At 54.9% G+C, this 23,727-nt stretch overlaps 1 protein-coding gene across 5 annotated transcripts; it reads right to left on the bottom strand.

Annotated features, from left to right (window-relative positions):
* Positions 1–785: 785 nt before the first annotated feature.
* SLC47A2 (solute carrier family 47 member 2) lies at positions 786–21,418 on the bottom strand. 5 transcript variants are annotated; one of them, XM_020895629.2, is made up of 19 exons: positions 21,147–21,413; positions 18,831–18,944; positions 17,003–17,063; positions 16,166–16,267; positions 15,896–15,964; positions 15,070–15,218; positions 14,392–14,434; positions 11,672–11,716; positions 11,397–11,494; positions 11,023–11,120; positions 10,047–10,160; positions 9,353–9,420; positions 8,405–8,513; positions 7,665–7,740; positions 7,328–7,397; positions 3,200–3,332; positions 3,034–3,128; positions 2,044–2,137; positions 786–1,265 (listed from the first exon to the last, which is right to left on the bottom strand). In XM_020895629.2, the coding sequence occupies exons 2-19, from the start codon at positions 18,923–18,925 to the stop codon at positions 1,045–1,047; spliced, it is 1,740 nt and encodes a 579-aa protein (XP_020751288.2). In that variant the 5' UTR covers positions 18,926–18,944; positions 21,147–21,413; the 3' UTR covers positions 786–1,044. The 5 variants fall into 5 exon arrangements, with proteins under 5 accessions (XP_020751288.2, XP_070335306.1, XP_070335307.1 ...); XM_070479205.1 differs by lacking the exon at positions 10,047–10,160; XM_070479208.1 differs by lacking the exon at positions 3,200–3,332 and having other exon boundaries at positions 1,152–1,265; positions 21,147–21,418.
* Between the last annotated feature and the right edge of the window lie 2,309 nt (positions 21,419–23,727).

Raw genomic sequence — 23,727 nt, 5'->3', positions numbered from 1 at the left:
CCACGTTAAAGGGACTGATGTTGAAGGCCAGGCTGAGCCCCCAGGGCCCCAAGTGCAGCCTGGAGCCCGAACATGTCCCCAGTCCCAGGCCTCAAAGCACCCTAGGACTGGGTTAGCCCTCCATTCTGTCCTGAGCCTCCCTGGCCCAGTGATCTGGGTTTCACTGCCTGTCGAAGTGTTAGTCACATCTGACTCTCTGCTACCCCAGGGACTGTAACCCACCAGTCTCCTCTGTCCATGGAATGCTCTAGACGAATACTGGAGTGGGTTGCCATTTCCTTCTCCAGGAGATCTTTCCAACTCAGGGATCGAACCCAGGCCTCCTGCATTGTAGGCAGACTCTACCGACTGCTCTTAGTTATAGCCTGTCGCTACTGTGAGAGGCATTTCTCAAGCGAAAATGCTCATGCCCTGAGAGCACTGGGGGAAAGGTGACCAGCCCGGCTGGGGCCTCACAGCTCCTGGACCTGCAGGAGGTGCCAGAGCAGGAGCAGACGGGGGTCTCAGCAAGGTGGACTGCGTGGGCAGGGCCCACTGACCCCTGCTTCCAGAACTTCACAAAGGCTTTGTAAACAGACCTCGGCGGCAGACTCTGCCTACTTTTTCATGTGACAGTGGCGTTTTCTATTTCGTTTTGATTTGAAATCTCTAACCTGAAGCCGTTTATTGAATAAGGGGACCAACCCCAGGAGTCTCATCTTCCAGTCGGCTGAGCTGTTATCAAGAGCAGTCAGGTGAGAGGAGGCAATTTAACTGCCGCTCAGACCCGCCATGTGACACACAGCACCGGCTCAAAATCTGTTTTATTTTCTGGCCACACTGCGTAGCATGTGGGATCCCAGCTCCCCAACTGGTGGGGGTTGGTGGGGGGTGGGGTTGGGGGGGAGGAGGGGGAAACCCGCTCAGTGGATGGGCAGATTCTCAACCACTGGATCACCAGGGAAGTCCCGTGAATGTTCTTGAGGAGTGGTTCGGGGCATCCCCCTGCACTGAATTTGGGGTCGGCAGCCGCTCTCAGCTTCCTTTTTGTCTCAAGCTGTCTCGCTAGGGCCTGGCAGTGAGGACCCTCAGGACGAGCCCCACTATCAACGAGCCCACTGCTACCCCCAGAGCAGCCCCCCGGCGGACAGCCAGCTGCTTGGCTGACAGTCGGTTGGCGGGGGCGGGTAGGGTTTGGATTGCTTCCGGAGTCCTGAGGAGGTCCAGGTGGCCCCCGAGTCTTGAGTAGGTCGTCAGGATCACGCCAGGGGAGCTGCCTGTGGCCACTGCAAGACAAGCAGAAGCCAGCTCAGCCCTAGGTGGGGGGCTGTGGAGCCAAAGGATTGACACCCCTGCCTCACAGCAGGAAACACGTGGGACAGCATCCTGTGGACCTGATGCGCAGACAAGGCTGAGATCAGACGGGGTCAGACGGCCTGGAGGTGTGTAACCTCCACCAGCAACCTCAGCATGTGACATGCTCAGTCACGCTGGCTCCCCCGCTCCCTGGCAACACTGAAGCCCCCAAAGCCTGTGCCGGCTCCCCATGCCCACCCCAATCAAGGCACAGCTCAGGATGAGTGAGCTAAGGCTGCAGAGATAACCAGGCTGTGGGTTGTGGACACACAGCCCTGGGCTCAGGCCAGCGCCAGGGCAGCAGAGCTCCAGTCTAATGGGGTGCAGAGGGGTGGGCGGAAAGGGCCACCCACACTGGTTATCAAGCCAGGCTGACCTGCCTAACCCTCGGCTGCAGTCCTCCTGCCCACACTGGAGCTAGGTGCTGACAATGCGCCCTGAGGTCAGATGGCTGGTGCTCAGACCTCGTCCTCTAGTTTAGCAGCTAGCTGCAGGATGACAGGGAGGAGATCTAAGCGCCCAACTCACACCCTCATCTGATGACAGGACCAAGGGTCACAGCCTCCCAGGCCAGGACAGACAGGGCCTGCTTCCCAGGACATCAGTGCCCCTCCTGGTGTCAGAACAGATATCACTGTCACACTGAGGAAGAGAGGCAGCCTGGGCGCTTGCGGTTCCTGGCCACCCAAGCACACAGGGCAGTGTTACCTGAAGACACAACTGCTTTCTCAGGCCCGGGCCTGGGTCCGAGAGCCATGCTCCCACTGCTCCCCAGTGGCGGCAGTCCCGCGTGTTTCTGCGCCTGAAGGACAGAGAGTCGCCAGGTCAGCCTGCCAGTTGCCCATCCACCCAGCCTCAGCTGAGCCCTGCAGGCTGAGCAGGATACACATGGTCACACACAGGCACATCTTGGGGGCTCCACACCACTGCAATAAGGCGAGTAACGCAGGCAGAGGACTTTTCTGGGTTACTGGTGCACATAAAAGTAATGTTTGCACAACATGAGTCTGCTAAGTGTGCCAGACACCTTGTCCATACCGCAGTTAAAAAGTACTTCCTGGCTGGAAAATACCATCACCTGAGCCTTAAGCAGGTCATATTTTCGCGATGGTGATGTCAGAGTTCAGTGATCATCCCTCACCATAAATGAGATGATAATAATGAGAAGATTTGAAATATGATGAGAATTATGAGCAAAGTGTGACCTAGAGACACAAAGCGAACAAATGCTGTTGGGAAGATGGTGCCTGCCGATCGCCTTGCTCAACGTGGGGTGGCACCAGACCCTCACCCTGCAAAAACCGCAACACCTGTGAAGTGCGGTAAGGCCAGGCCTGCCATGTCCACAGTCTGGGGAATTTTAAGAGGCGCTCTTTTAGATCTAGGTTGATCCATTGTCTCAGATGCCAGGAGGACTGGATCCCCACAGAGGGTGTGAAGCTCTGTGGGTTCACAGAGGGTGAACCCACACCCTCTGGGTTTCAGAGTCTGAGCCATAGTAGGAAACGCCAGGCCGCCTGTTTCAGAAGTGCTCCCAAGAGGATGGCGGACAGGGTGCTGTCGGTACCTTTTCCAAGGTCACAGCTCACCCTCAGGGTCATCGGGAGCCCTCTGCTTGAGTTTGAGCAGGGGCGGGGGGGAGGGGGGGCTGAGGATGGTGTCTGGCATGGTTTCTTTGGTAATAGGAAGGGCACTCACCTCCTCCGCAGCCCGCTTCCAGTCCATCCGGGCCGTGTAAGTGACGAAGGCAGCGGTGGCCAGCATGACACAGACCAGCATGCCCAGCCAGAGGCCTGCAGGACACGGGGGTGAGTGAGGGCATCGACGAGCACTAGGCCTGCCCCCCTCCCCCGACACCACGTACCCATGATCCCCATCCCGACCAGGAAGGTCAGCACGACACCCAGCGGGAGGCCGATGGCGTAGTACATGACGGCATTCACCACAGCCCCGAAGGCCTGCCTGCCAGTCCCACGCAGGACCCCAGCGTAGAGACACTGCAGGAGGCAGAAGGGCTGGGGGTTGGTGATGCTGAGGCGATGGTGAGTCTTAGCAGCAGGGCTTCCCCAGGAATCTATGGGCCATGGCCTCATTTAAGTCCACAACACGGGCTAGGAGGGGCCCTCGTCCCCCTTCCTTCCTGGAGGGACCTGCCCTGGGTCACACAAGGCTGTTGTGTTTCAGATACAGGGGGAGAGGTGGACTGGGAGTGTGGGGTGAGCAGATGCAAACTATTACATATAGGACGGACAAACAAGGTCCAAGCATAGAGCACAGGGAACTGCACTCAATATGCTATGATAAACCACTATGGAAAAGAATATTTTTAAAAATGTACACCAACTCAATGGACATGAACTTGGGCAAATTCCAGGAGATAGTGAGGGGCAGGGAGGCCTGGCTGCCATCCATGCGGTAGAAAAGAGTCAGACATGAATTAGCAATTGAACAACAACAATACATACATGTATAACTGAATCACTTTGCTATACAGTAAAAATTAACACATTATAAATCAACTATTCTACAATGAAAAAAAGAACTTTTACAACTCAGTAATGAAAAGGTAATTACAATGGGTTTACTTGTGCCCCCCATTGAAGATGCTGAAGTCCTGACCCCAGGACCTCTGAATATGACCTTAACTGGAAATGGCATCTCTGCAGAAGACCAAGCTGAGATGAGGTCATCAGGGTGTACCCTACCCCAAGAAGACAGGTGTCCTTGTAAAAAGGAGAAACTAGAACACAGACATGCAGAGGGAAGACAACGTGAACAGACATGGGCAAACGATGCCTTCTACATGCTCAGGGGCTCCTGAGGGTTCCAGAAGCTCAGCAGAGCCTGGAGTAGATCCTCCCCTGGTGCCTTGGATCTAGGACCTCTGGTCTCCAGAACCGTGAGACAATCCATTTCTGGTATGTTAGGTCACTCGGCTTTGCATGCTTTGTCAGGGCAGCCCTGGCAGGCTCAGACAAGAGCCTGATGTCTGCATTGAACAAAGACACAAGCAGACACTTCACCCGAGGAGACATGCAGATGGAAGGGGCTCGGCGTTAGTCATTCAGGAAACACACATCAGGGACTCCCGGGTGGTCCAGTGGTTAGGGCTCTGTGCCCGCACTGCAGGGGGCCTCGGTTTGATCCCTGGTTGGGGAACTAAGATTCCACATGCCGTGTGGCATGGCCCAGAAAAAAAAAAAAAAGAAGAAATGTACATTAAAACTACACCGAGATACCTGTACAGACCCATGAGGATGACTCTAATAAAAATGAGAAATAATATAAAAAAGTTAGTTTCTGCTGTAATCAGTTATAGATATATTCTTTTTCATATTCTTTTCTATTATGGTTTATTACAGGATACTGAATATAATTCCCTGTGCTATACAGTAGGACCTTGTTGTTCACCTGTTTCATATATAGTAGTGTGTATCCTGTATGATTCTACAATGTTGTGTACATGTCCTTAAACGTTTGTCAAAACCAACAGAATGCATACCAACCATGAACTGTGGACTTAATGTATCAATATTCTTCATCAAGTAAACAAATGTTCTGTACTAATACATGATATAAATAAAAGGGGGAACCAGCGGGGGGGGGGGGGGGAGTGCTTATGGGAACTCTGTATTTGCTCAATTTTTCTGTAAACCTAAAACTGCTCTTAAAAGTAAAATCTACTTTTTCCAATTTCAAGACAAACAATACCAAGAATTAGCAACACAGGGGAGGAACTGGAATCCTGGTACATTGCTGGTGGGAATGTAAAATGATACAGTTGTTTTGGAAAACAGCTTAATGGTTTCTTACAAAGTTAAACATAAACTTACGCTTTAACCTAACAATTCAACTCCTTAAGACTCTACTAAGAGGCAGGAAAACATACGTCCACACAATGACTCATACTTGAATGTTCCCAGCAGCCCTTGTCACAGCAGGCCACACTCAAAACAACCCAAATGTCCATCACCTGATGAATGGGTAGACAAACATGTTACAGCCACAGAGTGGACTATCATTCAGCCACAAAAAGGAATGAAGTCCTGAAAAATGCTATGCCATGGAAGAACCTCGGAAACATTTCAAGAAGTGAACGAAACCAGGCACAAAAGACCACATACTCTGTAATTCCACGTCTATAAAATAATCAGAAGAGGCAAGTACGCACAGACAGAAAGTGGGTCAGTGCATTGACTGGGGCTGCCCGTGGGAGTAGGCAGTGACTTCAAAGCAGGCCCCAGGAATTCTGTGGGGGTGATGAAAACACTGGATTGCAGCACTGGTTCCACAAGTAGACACTTACTCAAAGGTTTGACTTACGCATGTAAAACGCATGAATTTATGGTATGTAAACTATAATTCAAGAAAGGCATAAAAAATATAAAATAAAAACTAGGTCCATGGAAAACTTAAATTAAGAATAATATAGGGCTTCCCTGGTGACTCAGTGGTAAAGAATCCACCTGTCAATGGAATCACAGGTTTGATCTGCTGTCTGGGATGGTCCCACATGCTTCACAGCAACTAAGCCCATGGGCCACACTATTGAGCCCTCGCACCCTAGAGTCTGGGAGCCACAACGACAAGAGAAGCCTGAGCACGGCCACTAGAGAGTAGCCCCCATTCCCACAACTAGAGAAAAACCTGAGCAAGTTATGAAGACCCAGCACAGCCAAAAATAAACAAATAAAATTATTTACAAAAAAAAAAAAAAGAATAACATACATCTAGGGAGTTCTCTGATAATCCAGTGGTTTGGAGATTCAGTTCTCTGGCAATGCAATGGAGCTTCTACTGCAGGTAGCACCAGTTCAATCTCTGGTCAGAGAAAGAAGATCCCACATACCGCATGGTGCACCCAAAAAATAAATTTTTTAATGAAAAAAAAATAGATATAACCAGGAGTAAACATAGTAGATGCAGCAATGCACGCTGTAAGACCCCTGGCAGTCGTGAGCTGTGAATCTGCTGCGGGTTCCCTGGTGGGCAGTGAACAGAGAGGTGCTGCCTTAGGAGCATTTAGGAATGCAGAGCCCTCTGAGGCCTGACCCTGCAGGAGGAGTTTCTCAGCTGTGGCTTCACCTTGGAGCTAGAGAAAAAGTAATTATAGTGTCCTTGCAGAAGCCGTAACAGAGCCCAGAAGAGGATTTCTTTTAATATTTTGCAATAAAAGCTGTGAATCTGATGACAAAACCCGGCCCAAAGCAAGCGGTCCTGATGAGGTCAGTAATGTGCTCCAAGCCTGTGCCCAACTAGATTTGAAGACCAGCCCTGGAAATGTATGGGGAACCGGCCACAGTGCCAGGGCTTTGAGGAAAACTCTCCACGAATATACTTTCTCCCAACGGCTCTTTCTTTCCTTCCTATAGGAACCACTTTTTCTATAAGAGCTGATGACTCCTATAAGGGTGTTTGCCTCCTGCCCCTTGCTGCTCTCAAAGCACATGCTCCAGGCAGAGACTTGGAGCTTCCTGCAAGATTGCCCAAGGTGTGAAGACGACGACCCAGGGCTTCAAATTCTGCTCAACAAATGAGACTCTGGCGCTCGCTGTCTCTATGCCAGGCTGTTAAACATTCACAGAATTCAGACTTGCACTCAATGAGACTTGCTCTTTAGTGATCCAAGTGGAAAGTTGGGCCCCTCTGTACTCTGGGCGCCTCTATTCTGGAAGCCAGTGTGGCCGCTCCTGGCCGGGTGGGGCCTGAGTCAGAGCTGTGCCCCGCTGCCCCCCCACCCAATCCTGGGGAACAAGGAAGAAGAGGGTTTATGATTCTGCACTGGAAAAGTGGTCAGTATTTTGCTAATGTGCACACTTCTCAGTGAGCTGGAACTGCAGGAGAGAAAGCGGGGAGGCGTTATTTTGAATAATAAGAGATCCAAGAGCTGCCGCTTACTCTGCAGTCAGCACTAATCAGGCAGCTCAAGCTCACAGCCCTGAGCTGCTTGGGGGCCAGGGGTTGGGAACACGGGGGTCAGATCCGGACTCACACAGAGGGCATCAAACAGCTGGAAGAAGATGTACAGCGGCAGGACCTTGTTGACCAGGTCAACGACTTCCCTGCAGGGACAGGGGGCCATGAGACACAACCTTGGCCTTGGAGTCCCACTCCTGTCCCATCTATTCCGCCCTGCCCCCACCTTCTCCAAGCCTAGGTGGTCGCCCCAGGCCAGGCCGCTCCTGTCCCTGAGTCTCCCTGTGTGTGTGGACACGTCCGAACCCCCCGAGGAGCCCCGTTAGCTCTGCCCTGCCCTTCGGTTGGCGCCTGGTCTGTGCATGGGCAGCAGCCGAGGCCCCCGACACGAGGTGGGAAAGCCGACTACCTACTCGTCGTTGGTGAAGATGTGGCCCAGCTTGTTTCTCAGGAGGCTTAATAGGACGCCCACAACCAGCGAGGTTCCCACTGCAAGAGATGAAGGCAGTGAGGCCGACCCAGCCCAGGGAGGAGCCTGGCCCCCCTCAGCCCGAGCCAGCCCAGCCGCACGTCCGCCTGGACGAAGACCCTCATCTGCGGTCTCGTGATGACAACATGCAAAATGCCCTTCCTCCCATGGTTCTCAAAATGGGGTCCCTGGACCGGCAGTTGCCTAGTGAAGCAGATTCTCAGACCCCCATCTCCAACTGACTGAGTCAGAAACTGCCAGCGGTGGGGGGAGGTTCGGGTTTTGACACCCAGCTCCCCCACCCTACCCCCAACCTAGGTCTAAAGCCTGAGAACCACCACTCTCCATGAGGAGCTGATCTGAGCCTGGCAGCTGCAGAAAGCAGAGACAGGATGGATGCACAGGGGTCCTTTCTGAGGGTCGCCACGAGCAGGCCCATGCTTCCGGGGACTCCGGGAGGCTGAGCTCACAGGAAGACCTAGAGGCCTGGGAGCCTGGGGAGGAAGGGCCTTCCTAGCATTACACTACGTGATGGAAACTGCCGGCTCAGACCCCCAGCAGTGGGGAAGTGGCCGGAAGGGGCACAGCAGGCTTGCTGCTCTGGGCCACATAACAGGTACCACAGGCTTGGAAGGTAGCCGTGGCTCCCAGGGCCTCCCCTGGCCGAGGCCTGACCCCACCCACCTGTGCAGAGGGTGCCTGAGATGGCTGATCGCTTGGCTTGCACGGTGTCTGCGGCTCCCAGGGCTGTCCCCACTCGGACACAGACCGCGATGCTGAGCCCCATGGGGATCTGGACTCAGAGACAAGAAGTTACGGTCAGCCCCCGGGCCAAGAGGGAGAGAAGCAGGGTATTTCCTGGCTGCTGGTAACCAGCCATGAGATCAGCGGCTGGCAGGTGGGGTGGGGGTACCCCAATCAAGCCAGCCAAAGCCCCACCCTCGCTGAGCCATCAGACACCACAGGCAGCCAAAATCAACACACAGCCAAAACCTCATGAGTAAACATCACATAAAAAGGCAAGTGTAGTCCTAAGTCTGTCATAAAAAGGTCCCTGCGAGAAAAAGATTGACACCACTTTCAACATAAGAATCACTTTATAAATCAGTTTTGTACATGTAGGTTTTTGCAACTCCCTCGATTAAAGCTGGGATCACAGAGCATGCACCCCAGGAGGCTGGCAGAGGCTGCACAAGTGACAAGGGATACCCCATGTGTCCTCGAAGAGGAAGGAACTGCGGGGAATTCTTTCCCTGGTGGAGGCAAGGAAGTGCCCCCAAAAGGGCTCTGTTCCCCAGGGCTCACCACTAGAGGTGCTAAAGGGAACGTCCCATTTTTCAATAAAAATGCAGAAATCCAGATTGTGACGTGAAACCTCCCAATTTTAAATGATGCCAATCAACTCAAAACAATTCCAACATGGAGAGTTCTGTATTACCCACGGCGGAGCAGCTGTGGGCCACGTGTGGCTCTTAGGGCCTGGGCCTGGTGGAATACAGGGGGTCTGGAGGGTCCCTCAGGAGACAGAAATGGCCTCTGGGGGGGCAGCCGCCCCTTCCCCCTCTGACACTCCCAGGCTGTCAGGGGATTGGGCTGGGGGCAGGACAAAAAGGTACCCCCCACAAGCCTCACCATGTAGACGACGGTGGCCACCTCGTAGATGACCGCTTGGGCAGATAGGTCGCGCACGCTGAGCAGGCCTGCGGAGGTGGGGCAGGAGCACTGTGAGTGTCCAGCCAGCTGGCCAACAGCCCTGGGCTGACAAGAGTGCCCCCTGCTCTTGGGGCCAAGGGGCCAGTGGCTTCCAAGGGCAGACACAGCAAAAACCACCTTTCCACTTGGCCTTCAGCCTTCCAGGAGACCCCTGCCTGGGTGTGCCAGGGTCAGGGTCTCTCTCCTGTGTACACCATGTGATGAGGGAGGGAAGAAAACTGGACCAAGGTCAAGAAGCCTGACTGAGTTCAGCTCTCAGCCCGGTTGGGGTGACTCTGGACAGCCTCTTTTACTCTTGGGACTCAATTTTCTCATCTATAAATGAGGTCCGGGGTGGACTGGAAGGTCTCTTGGGGCCATTCCAGCCCTGGCTGTTTGGACTCTGTTCTGAGTCCGTTGATGAGCACAAGATGTTCTGGCTGCACCAGTTTCATCTCATTCCATCTCTGACTGAAAATCATGCCCAGGTGTCCACTCCGTGCCAGGCCTAGACTGGGCTGCACTGGGCCCAGGCCTGCCTGCTGGAAGCTCACAGTCTGGCAGGGAGCCCAGCTGGGTGGATGAACCACCTGTCTGGGGGAGGGGTCTCCCCACACGCCGCTGTCCCACGTACCCACGAGGAAGCTCCCGATCTCGTAGGCCCACCACTCGATGCACAGCATCAGCATGCTGGGGACGGCCAAGCGGAAGAAGGGGCCCCAGTCCTGCAGGCACTCCCAGGACCAGCCTAGGAGCAGAAGCCAGCTGACTGAGCCCCCATCCGCCTTGCGGCCCAGCCAGCCCACCCACCGCCAGGGCCCACAGCTTTTGACTCCACACAGCAAGCCCAGGCACTTGGCACCAGGCAGGGTGGGGACAGGAGGAGGGTATGGGCTAACACCTCAGGCAGCACCCCTGGGTGGGAGCCCGGGCACCACAGGCTGGCAGACAGCCTGGCCCTTCCTGGGCCCTGTCTCCTCGGATGAAATTTTAGTCCTTATCTCTTCCCTATCTCCCCGGAGGGCTGCTGGGAGGGTGGCCCGACACCAAGGCTCCAGGAGATTTCACAAGGCAGACAGGGTTGCACAGCCATGGGGGAGGAGGCCCCAGGCCAGAGAGGGACACACAGTCCACACAGTCAGCTTTCAGGGGCTAAAAGCTCAGCACCTAGGCCTGGGAGCAGGTTCGAGCCCACTTCTGTGATTTGGGGTGAATGACAAACTCTCTCGGCACCAGCTTCCTCCATATAGATAAAAATGGAGTTAACGAGGAGTTCTGAAGCTTATCCAAGCAATGTGGATGCAGCCTGCTGCTGGCACCCAGCATTCTATCCGCGGAAGCTTCTGGCCCGTCCCCGGCAGGGCTGTGCCCCGGGACACACTGGATTGGGAAACCAAGCCTCTAGGGGTGGGGTGCAGAGGCGGAGAGAGGGTGCAGATACAGGGGGTGGGGAAGAGGTGGGCCCTGAGGGATGTGGGGGCAGGCCTGGGGCAGGGTTCCTCCAAAGGCTCCAGCTGGGACCCTGCCCACGAAGTGAAGGCCCTGGGCTGGTGCTGGCGGCCTACCCGCCCTTCAGCAACCCCCTCCCTGGGCAGGATCCCCCTCCACACCTGCCCATGTCTCCAGATGCAGCTTCTTCAGTACGATGTAGAACAGGAGGAAGACAGCCTGCGTGAACTGGGAGACGGTGTTGGCGAATGCGGAGCCCCTGACAGAGGGTGGAAGGCCAGGCTGGAGCAAAGGCCGACTCCAGCCCTGGAGGCAAGTGGGGGACAGGCCTGGCTCATCCCCAGTTCCCCATGACCCACCTGTGGCTGAATGGTGTGGACAGCCTCCACAGTCCTTGTTGTGATGGGACTTGCTGCCCCCTCAGGGGTAGGCAGGGCTCCAGACCAGGCTGCCACAGCCCATGCAACACCTTATTCAACTGACCCCCCCCCCGACACTTGACCCCCCCAAGCAGGCCCTGCAGCCCCCTGCTCACCTGACCCCCTGGCCCAGCACAGAAACCAGGACATAGTTGGCCAGGCCGTTGACGCAGTTGCCCACGATGCCACTGAAGACTTGTGGCCAAACGATGCCCTGAAATAGATGAAAATTGGCCTCACTGAGTCAGGGGGCCCCAGGGGTGACACAGGCTGGGGACACGCAGCTCCCCACAGACCCCTGTGTGGAGGTCAGAACAGGGACCCCAGGCATTCCTCCCCCGCTGGACAGTGCAGTGCGGGATACGGGGCAGCTCCAGCTAGGGCCCTGTACCTGATTCTGCAAGTACTTGGCCTGCAGGCTGTAGAGAAAATTTGCCTGTGTAAATAAACACACACAGAGAGACACAAGTAAACACCACTTCCACATGGACAAGAACAGACACTGCTGAGATCAATCTGGGGCAGCTGCTTTAGCAGAGTGCATCCCGACCAGCAGACACGCACCGCCCTGGCCTGGGTACCTGCCCTGCCTGAGGGCTGGTGCTGGGATGGGACCAGCAGGCAGGGAGAGGGGACCCAAGAGGGGCTCCAGTGCTCTGGCAAGAACGAAAGGGACTGGGCCCCTGGCTGCCAACCGGGCCTGTTCACAGAAGGGCCACCAGAGCCCACAGGTCCAGGCCACCTGAGGGCCTGTCTCTGGCTGCCAGAGACAAGACTCTGGATGGAGGGGCCTTGGGTGGAGGGAGCGGGAGGCCACCAGCAGCCTCTGCAAAGCAGGGTGGCGACATCAGAGGAGTCCATGGAGGACAGAGGGGGCCTGTGTGCGTATGTGTGTATGTATCTTGGGGGCACTTCCCTGCAATTCCTGCCCTGTCAAACCCTGGCCCAGGTCTGTGCCCCCTGCCCACCCTCCCTCTCTCTTCAGGGCTGCACAGTCAGCAAAAATGTGCCACTGGATTCAGGTACTAGTTCTGTGCTTCCTGTGAGTGGTGTGGTCTTAGGCCACTTACTTAACCTGTGTGTGCCTCAGTTTCCTCACCTATAAAGGGGATAATACTGTGCGTGTGAATCCTTGCTATTCATACATACATTTATATGCAACGCTGATATTCCAAAAGTGCTTACAAAACAGCATTTGGCACATTTAAGAGTGCCAAGAGTTGGGTTAGCATCATGACTAAGACGTGATGCTTCTCATCCCACAAGGAGTTACGTTTGGCAGCATCTTTGAATGGGAGGGAGCGGCTTTGTTGATTTGATAAAGTGGCTGCCACAGTGATCACCTGGAAGTTTCCCCTGACCCGAGGGAGCGGCTTTGTTTTGATAAAGTGGCTGCCACAGTGATCACCTGGAAGTTTCCCCTGACCCGGCCCCAGGGGCCCTGTTGGACAAGACACCTTCACTTGGTCTGAAGAGCCAAAGGTTTGGAGGAGAAAGACCAGACTTTTCAGGTGGTTTCCATGTTACAGAAGAAATCTGGAGCTGGCCAGACCCCAAAGAAGTCATGGCTCTAGCCTTCCAGATGGGAGGGTGTGGCTGGGGCTCCTTGACAGGGCTGGTGTCCCCTATGGGCACCCTGAACTCACCCCAACCCTCTCCCTTCCCAGGTCCATCCTCAAGAGCTCTGTCACTGGTGCTTGGAGGATAGAGGGGGGCAGAGAGGAAAGACAGAGGGGGCAGTGTGAGGGGGGACAGAGGGGGGCAGAGACAGAAAGGTAGACTCCCCTGAGACAGCCTGCCCCGTAGTGACACTTCCACTGAACCACAGCAAATCACACTGTGCAGCCATGAGTCCCGAGTGGACAAATGGACCACTAGGCGGGGCTCAAATCTCAGAAACTTATCTGTGTGGATGGACTGCTTACTTAATATTCAATAAATTAACAGAGAAAGAACATTCAATAACGACTCTTAGAAAACATTTGTTAGAAAGATTACAGTTCTAAACACAAAAGTAGAAACCATTAAAAAGTTCAAATAAAATAAAGGCAAATGCTTCTACAATCCTGCAACGGGGTGACTGTTCTTAAGCTCATCAAAGACAGACATCATAAAGGATGGGATTTATGGATCTGTTATGAACACATTAAAAATTCTTTAAGAAAAAAGTATCAAAAAATTAGAAGGCAACTGAAAAACGTTTGTGACACATATGTCAAAGGAGTGAGGTATTATTTAACAAGAGTTAAAATAATTAGGAAGAGGTCAATCCACTAAAATAAGCAAAGGACGTGGGCAATTCATAGAAGGAAAACAAAATGATCAAAGATATGAAAAAACACTCAAATTCATTTGCAATAAAGTGCATGTTAAAATAACCTATTTCTAAAAAATAAAATAAAATAATCTATTTCTAATTGGAGAAAACATTTTAATAATACTCTGTGCTGATGAGACTATTGTTCTTGAGGGTAGAATTGATAAAAACCAGTATCAAAAGCCATTGACAGAGCAACTCCAATTCCAATAAGGCATCATTACAGACATTCACAAAGCTTTTTCTATAAAAATGTTAATCACAACCTAATTTATAAGAGTGACCACTGCAAACAACCTAAATACACAACACATGGGGACTGGTTAATAAGTTATGGCAAAGGGGGGATACTGTGAGGCCTTTGAAATGGGTACTGTGGACAGTGATTTGAGCATATCTAGAGACTGACTAATGATATATTTTAAAGGGAAAAAGTGGATTACAAAACAACATACACACACTGGCCCCATTTCACACTACAGGTGTGTCTCTATGTTTGATAACACACACACCCATGAAGAGAAATAGCCCTGGAGAGAGAGATTAACCTGTCTTTTCTCTGGGTAGTAGGATAATGGAAGATTTGAAATTTTTCTTCCTAAGGCTTTCCAGAATCTCTCTTGTAAATGGTTTTCTAACCAGAAAAAGGTGTTGCACTACTTTTTAAAAGTTCAATATGCACCAACCACCAACCACAATGAGAAGTTTTCTCCAGCCCCTCTGGCTACCAGCATGAGGGCTGAGGGGCTCCAGACTAGTAGGGGGTCAGGATCCAAGCTCCACAGACAACTCACCAGCAGGCCTGGGATGTAGACCTGCACATACTCCTGGGCCAGCCTGCAGGAGAAAGAACCAGGCTCTGAGCCAAGCAGCCTATACCCTGGGGGTGGGGAAAGGTTTGGCAGACTTTACCTTGGAAACAAGACCCCCAGAGACACCTGGAACCTCGGTGGGGGTAGGGTGCCAGAAGGCAGGGCCCAAGAACCAAAGGACCCAAACACGGGGTCTCAGGGCTGGGGAACTTCAATTTGGAGTGATGTGTGGTTTGTAAGAGGGGAAAACAAGGTTCCATCATGTTAAGAATTAACTACATGAAGTGCACATAACAGGAAACGAGCGAGGTATTCCTATGAGGAAATATATCCTACATTAACAACACAGTGTGTAATTCTTCAGAAATAGGGCTCGGTCCTGTTCCCACTGTTTGCGATGTGGGGTGTGCATGTCACTGCTTCCGAGGCCTTTGCAGGGCTCGGGCCCACACTGGGACCAGATGCAAACAAACCCCATACAAATGCCTTTTCTCAATTAAAATGGGCTGTCGTCTGCCCCCTGCTGGCCACAGCTGGAGCAGCACGCTGTGGGGGAGAGTCCCCAGACCAGGTGGCCGCGGGATGGCTGGAGACCCAGAGAGAGCAGCATGGGCGGGGTAGGCCTCCCGGGATGCCCCGCCCCTGCCCGCCCCAGCACACCTGGACACGGCCGGGTCCTGCCTGCATAACAGCAGGATGAGCTGGGTGTTGAGGAAGAGCGCCCAGCAGGGCAGACAGCAAAGCAGCAGCACCAGCACGCCCCGCTGCAGGATGACGCCCACGTGCTTCTTGTTGGGGCTGCCGAAGCTCTAGAACACAGGGGTTACGCCCGCCCCGCGCCTGCCCTCCTCTCGCCGGCTGGGGGGGGAGGTGGGTGCGCTGGGCAGCCCTCCACCACTCCCCCAAATCCCTGCTTCCTCCCCCAAATCGGGGCTTCCTCTGAGGGGCTCAGCAGCTCAGAGTGACCACAGCAACCGTTTGCAGAGCTCCAGCCCCTGTCCACCCACGGTACCCAGTACTCCGATGACTCCTGATGGGCGAGGCACTGCCCACCCCCCACCATCCCTGAAGCACCAGCGCGTGCGAGTCTCCCTGGGGAGTGAGCAGCAGCCAGGCCCACCGTGAGCCCCAGGCCCCCGGAGCTGAGCCCCTCCTGGTGGTGGGCCTCCCAAGGGCAGCAGGCCCCCTGTGTGCCCTCAGCACACAGGGCCAGAGGATTCAAGGTCAAAGTCAGAGGACTCAAGGTCAGAGGACTGTCTTTCATTCCAGAGCTCTCTCGCCTGGCCACCCTGGCAAGGGGAGGGTCTGGTCCCTAGAGCACGTGGTCCCTGAGGGTGGGTGTACAGGGACAGCTGCCCCCCAAAGGCCTGACAAGTTCCCAGATTCAGGGGCCACTGCAGGGCCTCAGGTGGGTGCCCAGCCCTGCCCTTTCTGCAGCAGCTGTGGGACTGGCTCCAGCCCTGCTGGTTCCCAGGGGCCCACCTACCTGGGACATCAAGGTGTCACAGGCCGAAGACAAGCCAAACCCGATGGAAACTCCACAGACATTGACAAACTGGAGCCACACACAGGAGAGAACACAGGCTTTCAGGAGACCGAGGGGAACCCTGCACCTGGGGGGCTGCCCGGCAGTGGGAGACCCCTCCTGGCCTGGCCTGTGTGTGGGGTGTGCTCGGGCGAGGCTGGAGGTCCAGCTGTGCCCTCAGGCCATGTCTTCTCCCAGAAGCCCAGGGGAGAAGGTCCTGGCTGTACTCACGGCCACTGAGAGGGTGACTGCTGCCAGCTCCACTGTGCCCAGGTGTCCGCAGAACACCGTGCTCACGACATAGACCATGAAGTTCAGCATCTGGAAGAGGAACTGAACGCCGGGGCCGGGGTCAAGGGCCCTGCTCACAGCCCAGCTCCTGGCAAGAGGCTCTCCAGGCCCTGACCCCCGAGAAGCCCCTCTGGGCCGCAGGGCGAGTCGCCCACAGCGGAGGAGCGAGTGTGTGGCCGAGTCTGGGTGGCAGAAGGCCCGGGTCCTGCCCCCTCCCCACGGGGCAACAGCATCAACCCGAGCTCTGGTTCCCCTGCAGGGGCGCTGGAGTGGGTACAGCTGGTGATGTCACTGTAACCACCTCGTCCGGCCGCATGCAAACACAGAGGAGTAAAGACACCAAAACCCTAGGAAGCCTCTGTCCACGTGGTGGGATTGGAACGGAGTGTCTTCTTTTACTGTTGTCCAAACTCTTACAAGGAGCACATATTTAGTAGTCTTTACAGTCAGAAAAAAAATGTACCTGAAGCCATTTTCCCTTTGAAAATAAATGGGCAAAGGCCCCTCTTCCGATGCAAACGCCCGTGCAGGCACCCCTGGGCTCCCCTTGGCCTCTCGGGCCACAGCCTCCCCGTGGGTTCCTGAAGGAGGACAAACCTGGTCCCTCTGATGGCGGGGGGGAGGGGGCTGCCTGCCGCTGAGAGAGGTCAGACCCCGCCAGGCTCTGGGTGGTGGCCCTGGTGCCACCTAGACACCGTCACTGCGGGTGATTTCTGGGGAAGGCCTTGAGCAGCCCCTGCCCCCCGCCTCATCAGCCCCTTACCCCCGCCTCCTTACCAGGGGTCCAGAAAGAATGAAGAGTGTCCGTGCCTCAGCTCCAAAGCCAACAGGGACCAGCCTGCGGAGGGCAGGACAGCGGCTCCTTTGGCCTGGGGGGACCGTGTCCTGGGGGCTGTCCATTCCAAGCCTAGGCCACCCAGCCACCCTGCACGCCTGAGCACCTTCTCAGCCAGCCTCACCCAGCCGGCCAGGGTAACCGTACAGCCTGGCTAATGAGTAAGGGGCGGAGGAGGGGCCACTGCCACCCATGGGACCGGCCCTGCCCCCTGTGCACACCAGCCCTGTGGCCCAACCCACTAGCCCTGGACAGGACAGAGGTCTGGGCACCCCGAGTCACCAGGCTGACCCCCTTCCAGGAGGTCGGCAGCAAAGGCCCAGGAAGTGCAGGTGTGGGGCAGGGCTGAGGGGGCCAAGGACTCTCTGTCCAGGTGAAAAAGACTCATACTCAGGTGGTAAAGCCAGGGTCCATAGGGAGTTTGGGGGGCAGGGGTCTGGGGTCAGTTCTGACAAGGGGCTCTCTGCCCCACAGGTGAAGAGCATTCAGTGGTCTAGCCTACAGGGTTCTGGGTTTCCCTGGTGTTCCCCAGGGTGCTAAGCAGGTCAGGGTCAGCCCACTGTCCAGAGAGCAGGTTCTTGGCTGAGGATCTGCAAACATCCCCCAGAATTTGTATGATGAAAACTCACAACTTCTCCACGTCCCCCTCCATGCTCTCTGCCCCCTGCTGCTCACAGGTGCAAGGAAGAGAGGTGAGGTGGGTGGGGTGGGGTGTGGGAATCCCTGCCCTTCCACCCGTGTGGGGGCCGCCCAGATGCTGACTTTCAAACCTCCACTTCTGGCCTTTTTCTACAAAGACCCCACTGCTGTTGGAGTGACTGCAAATGCAGCCAGCACCACGTTCAGTGCCTGCAGGCTTGGGCCTGGGTTTGGTTTTCCAGGATTTCAGCCCATGTGAACTGGCACAGAGTCTCAGAGCAGAGTGGCCACCCAGTCCCACGCGGGGTCCCCTGGCCAGGTGAGGACGCCCCTCTCTGCGGCCCCCGCTATCAGGGGCGGCCGTGCAGCCTCTGCCCCGCGTCCTTGGTCTCAGACCCCCCACAGCAGAGAGGAGCAGCGATTCAATTCTCAGGGACGGGGCCACAGACCCCAGGACTTTGGGACTCTCCCTTCTCAGGTGAGAACCTGCCCTGCATCCCCTGGCTCTGGGAGCACGCCCCACCACTTCCTCCCTCCTGGCAACGTTTGTCAATCATGGTTCCTTGGTAGAAACAGGAGAAACTAATTAACAGGAGGGGGAGAGAGAGTATGGAGGGGATCAGTGTTTGGCAGGTGATCTGTAAAGAAGCTGAGTGACTAGAATGAGGAAATCTGGGTTTTTAAGAGCAAGTCCATGAGATGATCAAGCTCTGAAAACCTTCACCCTCACAGGCAGATTTCTGGAAGACTGGGGCAGAGTCAACCTGGGATGGCAACAGGAGGGGGAGGGTGGGATGGGGGTGCTGGGGACCACCTGGAGGGGCAGGTTGGTTCCTCCAAAGGATGAGATGCTGAACAGATAACAATGGTGTCACCTGTGTACCCCAAACTCAAGTGTCTTTAATCAGCCACCATTTATATCACATGGGCTGCTGGGAGCATCGGGCTGGTGTTTTTATTGCACCTGTGTTTCTGTGTCCCCTGGAGAAGGAAGGGGCAACCCACTCCAATATTCTTGCCTGGAGAACCCCAAGGACAGAGGAGCTGGGGGATGCTACAGTTCATGGGGCCTCAAAGAGTCAGACACAACCGAGCGACTGAATAACCATCTGTATTCGCCCCAAGGCTCACCTGGATGGGATTGTCTGCCTTGGGTGCCTGCGGTCAGCAGGTGCTTCCCTGGGGCTCCGTCTTCTGTCACGGGGCCTCTCTGGGCAGCCTGGCATCTCATGTCTCGGAGCTGGCCTGACAAGGGAACATTCCAGGATGGCAGCGGGAATTTCCAAGGTCACCTGGCTCAAGCTTGAGAGAGGAAGCAGCATCCACCTCCTAGTGGGAGGAGCTGGAGACCCTGCACCCTGGGGACCTGCCTCCTCCACGGTCCCATCTCCATCCTCTCCCCTCTGGCACAACACCCACGCCCCACACTGAGCAAGAGCAGAGCAGGGAGGGGCTCAGACCTGCCCGGGACCCTCACAGAGAAGAAGGACCCAAAGCTCTCAGGTCCCAGGACAGGTGGGGGTGGCGAAGGGAAAGGGTGGAGAGTCACTGCAAGCCCCCAACACACCCTGGGGTTGGGAAGGCATCCAACCAAGGAGAGGATGCCTCCCGTGGAGCCAGTTCCATGCCCTGCAGCCTCATTGTGCCACGAGGCACTGGAGTGTGCCCAGAAGGGCTCAGTGAGGAAGCACATATGGAAGCAAGCCAGAAGCCAGTGACCTGGACAAATTGATATAGTCATCTAGGTGGGGGTTAGGGGCGGGCTCAAGAGTCCCTCTCACCACAGACCAGCTGTAGCCAGCACCAGCAGAGAGCCATCGCAAGGGGACCTCGACTCTGGCTGCAACTCCTGCAGCGGCAGGAAGACAGTCCCCCTGGGGGTGGGCCTGGCCTATGAGTCCCGCCCTCCAGGAACTGATGACCCAGTGACCTGCCGGGCACAGCTAGGGCCAGCCCCTGCAAGCCTCTCTTCGCTTGGTTACACCTCACCAGGCCTGAAGCCATTTTATTTGCCCTGGGGCTGCCCTGCGCCCTGCACCCCCAAGTCAGGGGCCAGAGTCCCTCTCTCTGATCCCCTCCTCCCTGCCATGTGACTGCCAAACCCCCAGCTCTCCTCTGGGGAGTGAGAGACTCTGGCCTGGTCCCTCAGCTTCACACACATCTTCAGGGCAAAGGACGGATGGCTGAGCAAGACTGACATCTCCTGAATGCCTGAGGCCACCCCGACTGCCCCCCAACTCTACCTCCTAGATTCAGGTGGCCTCTTCCCTCTCTGCCCCTCCTGACACCTCTTCCCTCCACACCCCTACCCTTCCCTGCTCCAGCCAGACTTCACTGGAATGTCTGGGCTCGGGTCCTGATGGACGCCAAGGTTGGCAAGGGTGGGGGGGACACAGCCGGGTGGCCAAATCTTAACAGTGACTGGAGGCCCTCCTAGGGGACCTTCCAAGTTAAATTTCTGCCTGGGGAGAAGCATACCAGAATGTACTGAATGGAGACACCAAATTCAGGGTTAAACCAGCAGTTCTAACCCGTGACTGCATTTTAGAATCACCCAGGAAGCTTTTTCCAAAAAACACCACTACCCAGGTCCCACCACAGATGTTCGGATCTAATTAAGGCCCAGGCAGCAACTTCTTTTCCCTTTTTCTTTAACTTCTTACTGAGGTATAACATTTATACAGAAGGGCACACATAAGCCTAAGGCTCTGTGAATCTTCTTAAATTAAATGCACCTGAGTAACCAGCAGTTCGCCGAGGAAACAGTTTTACTCGCCTCCTCTGAGCCCAGCGATGGTGTTCAGTCACTGCACCAGTGAGGAGAACCACGCTCTTGGATTTAGCACCAGGGGATTCCTTGGCCAGGCGTTCTTTGAGACCCACCCAGGTGATTTCTCCAGAGCAACTGGGGTCCAGAACACTGGCCTGGACACCTCCACCACCTCGCCCAGCACACTGCGGCCCGAGCCCACCCCCAACTATTTCCCTTGACAAAGATGAAGAGCTTCAGAGGCACCAAGCTCAATGGTTACTTCTTAAATTAATAGATACAAGTCCCCACGGCGCCCCCTCTCCCAGGCCTGTCCCCTGTGGCAGGGGCCTCCTGAGCCAGGCCTACTGCTGGTTCTCACCACTAACCCCGGCTGTCTCTGAGATGGTCCTTGAAGAAACTGCCACGGCTTGTCAGGGCTAAGGGACCTGCTACTGCCTCCCCACCCTGGATGCCATTTCCCCTCCTGAACTGGAGGCTTTAGGATGCACCTGCTGGGCTGGGACAGCCCAGCTCAGGGGGCCTTATCCTGGGGCCACCAAGCATGGTCAGGAGGCAGCTGCTTACCCGTAGCGGGCCGCGGGAACTCCTCCGCCCCGACAGTCGGGGTCTGTACCATCCAGGGGCTGGGCTGAGGGACTGGGCGCCCAGCCGCAGGCAGCCCTCCTAGTACGAACCTCGAGTTTGGGCCACTGTGGTCAGCAGGTCTGGAGCGGCTGGCCCCAAACACCAGGCTTTAGTGAGGTCAAGGCAGCCAAGACCGTCACCGTCTCCAGGGTCCGCCAGGAACCCACGTGGGAGGGCAAGCAGGAAACTGAGCCCTGGCTGTAGACGGCCCAGTGGGGAATAACGGCCTCGATTAAGAGACTCAAGTCAGATCAGCGCGGTGCGCAGCGGGCGGGGATTACTGAGGCCTGCCTGCCCCCGGCCCCTCGGGAAGCGAGCACGGGCAGCACGTGGGGCCAGCACACCGTACACCACGCATCCGGCCCGGGGACCCCGCCCACCGTGCCTGACCTTGTGACACGTGACTGCCTCTCCGCCGAGGTTTATTGGCCGCCTTGGCCAGGCTGGGCCAATCAGATTCTCTCCCGGGACTTCGGGGGTGGAGCCGGTCCAAAAGAAGGCGGGGCTGGAGACTCAGCTTTGGGCAAACTCGGCCAGGCCCGGGCAAGACTGGACAGAGTCCAGCTAAACCCAGGGCTGGGGGCCTGGCAGCGGAGGCAGCTATGTGGGAGGGGAGGAGACGGGCAGCAGTGGGCAGAGGGGCAGAGATGGGAGACCCTGTGCGCCCTGAGGGAGAGGGCCCGAGTATCATTCATTTCTCTTCACTCGTTTGGCTTTTTCAGTGTCTTTTTCCACGTCTGGTCATTTTACGGCCTGGTGGTTCCTTCCCGCTACCAGACGGTGCCCCCGCCTTCCATCCTCACGATCTACTTGAGATAATGAATGGAGGTAAGTCCCTTGCAACCCCATAACCCCTGAACCTGCAGCTCTCTCCCCAACCCCAGCATCATGTCTTTGTAGTGACCACACTGAGCAAACCCTGGCCTTCATGCCCTTCACGTGGGTCTTGCTAGGGAGGCAGATGTGCTAGTGTGAAGGGCCAAGGATGCTCCCAGACCCATCAGATCATAGCCAGCTGGGGAGCAAAGAGGACACCCCCTCCCCACACTTTCTGTCATACCTGCACACGAGGCGGTTTGCTGAACCCAACTGTTTGCTCAAGGGGAGCGTCAAATCAATTAACCAAGGAGGTCTACAAGCAAACCAACACCTAAGCCTGTAAATGCTTCTAGGTGAGGAGGTCAAAACCTAAGCACAGGGAATGCCCTGGTGGTCCAGTGGCATAAGAATCCACCTGCCAGTGCAAGGGGCAGTGGTTCGATCCCTGGTCTGAGAAGATCCCCCATGCTGTGGAGCGACTAAACTCATGAGCCACAACTACTGAAGCCTGTGCGCCCTAGAGCCTGTGCTCTGCAACAGGAGATGCCACTGCAATGAGAAGCCCGAGCCCCCAGCTAGAGAAAGCCCTCGCATAGGAATGAAGAACCAGTGTGGTCAAAAGCTAAATAAGAAATAACTTACAAAAACAAAAACCTAAGGACAGCCAGTCAAAAACAAGTAACCAAAAGGTGGAGGCAACCCACGTGTCCATTGAGGAAATAGAAAAACAGACTTATCAATTCAGTCAATGGACTATTATTATTCATCCTTAAAAAGTAAGGAAGTCCTGACAGATGCCACACATCAACAATACCAACAATGAGGGCATCATTTTAGATGAAATAAGCCAGTCACCAAAAGACAAACACTGATGTGGTACCCTAGGAGGTGCTTATACAAGATCCCTGGAGTCATCAAATTCATAGACAGCAGAATGTTGGTTGCCAAGGGCTCAGGGAAAGGAGAGGGGGAGCTGTTTGGTGAGTGTAGAGCTTTAGTCTTGCAAGACGAAAAGACTTCTGGGGACTGGTTGCAGGACAGTGTGACTGTGCTTAACAGCACTGAGCTGACACACTTCACAATTTTTCTCATGGGGGGGTTTTCTTGGCCATGCTGTACATCTTGCAGGACCTTAGGTCTGTAATCAGGGATTGAACCTGTGCCCCCTGCAGTGCAAGCATGGAGTCCTAACCAGTGGACCACCCGGGAATTCCTATATATGCACTTTAAAATGTTTTAAGATGTTTAATTTTAGGTTATGTGTATTTTACCACAGTTAAAAGTGAAAAAAAAATTTTTTAAAGCCTCACAGAAAGTATTCATGCAAGTAAATGAGCTAACATATATGGAAGTGCCTGGAACAACATAGGCATTTAATAGGTGTTAGAGTCTGTTTTCTTTTTCTTCCTTCACTCTGGTCCTTGATTCCTGATGGTCTAAAGGAATGGACCAGATGAGACTAACTTATAAGAGGCTAATGAAGACTGCAGAAGTCCTTGGGTTTCTTTCCTTAAGTAGGTTAGATAGTCTACATAACAGTTTTGTTGCATAACACAAGGACTCGTGAGCTCATGTCTGGCCCTGGTTCAAAGGAAAGATATTCTGTGAGTCTGGTACATCTGTTTGAAGATGGAGGAGAATGAAAAGGAGGAGAAAAGGATTCAAGAGAAAATTGAGCTTGCCTCACGGCATTTTCCTTTGTGCAGATTTCCTGCGGGATGTGTATTGAGCATAGGCGCGTGTGTAGAGGTGTTGACTGGACCGGCAGCTTTAGCCACGATGTCATATTTCATCTGGTCCCAACCTATTCAG

Source organism: Odocoileus virginianus, chromosome 17 (assembly GCF_023699985.2).
Source record: "Odocoileus virginianus isolate 20LAN1187 ecotype Illinois chromosome 17, Ovbor_1.2, whole genome shotgun sequence".
Classification (NCBI taxonomy): Eukaryota; Metazoa; Chordata; class Mammalia; order Artiodactyla; family Cervidae; genus Odocoileus; species Odocoileus virginianus.
Note: the sequence above shows the minus strand (reverse complement) of the source record. Positions and strands in the feature narration are given on the sequence as shown.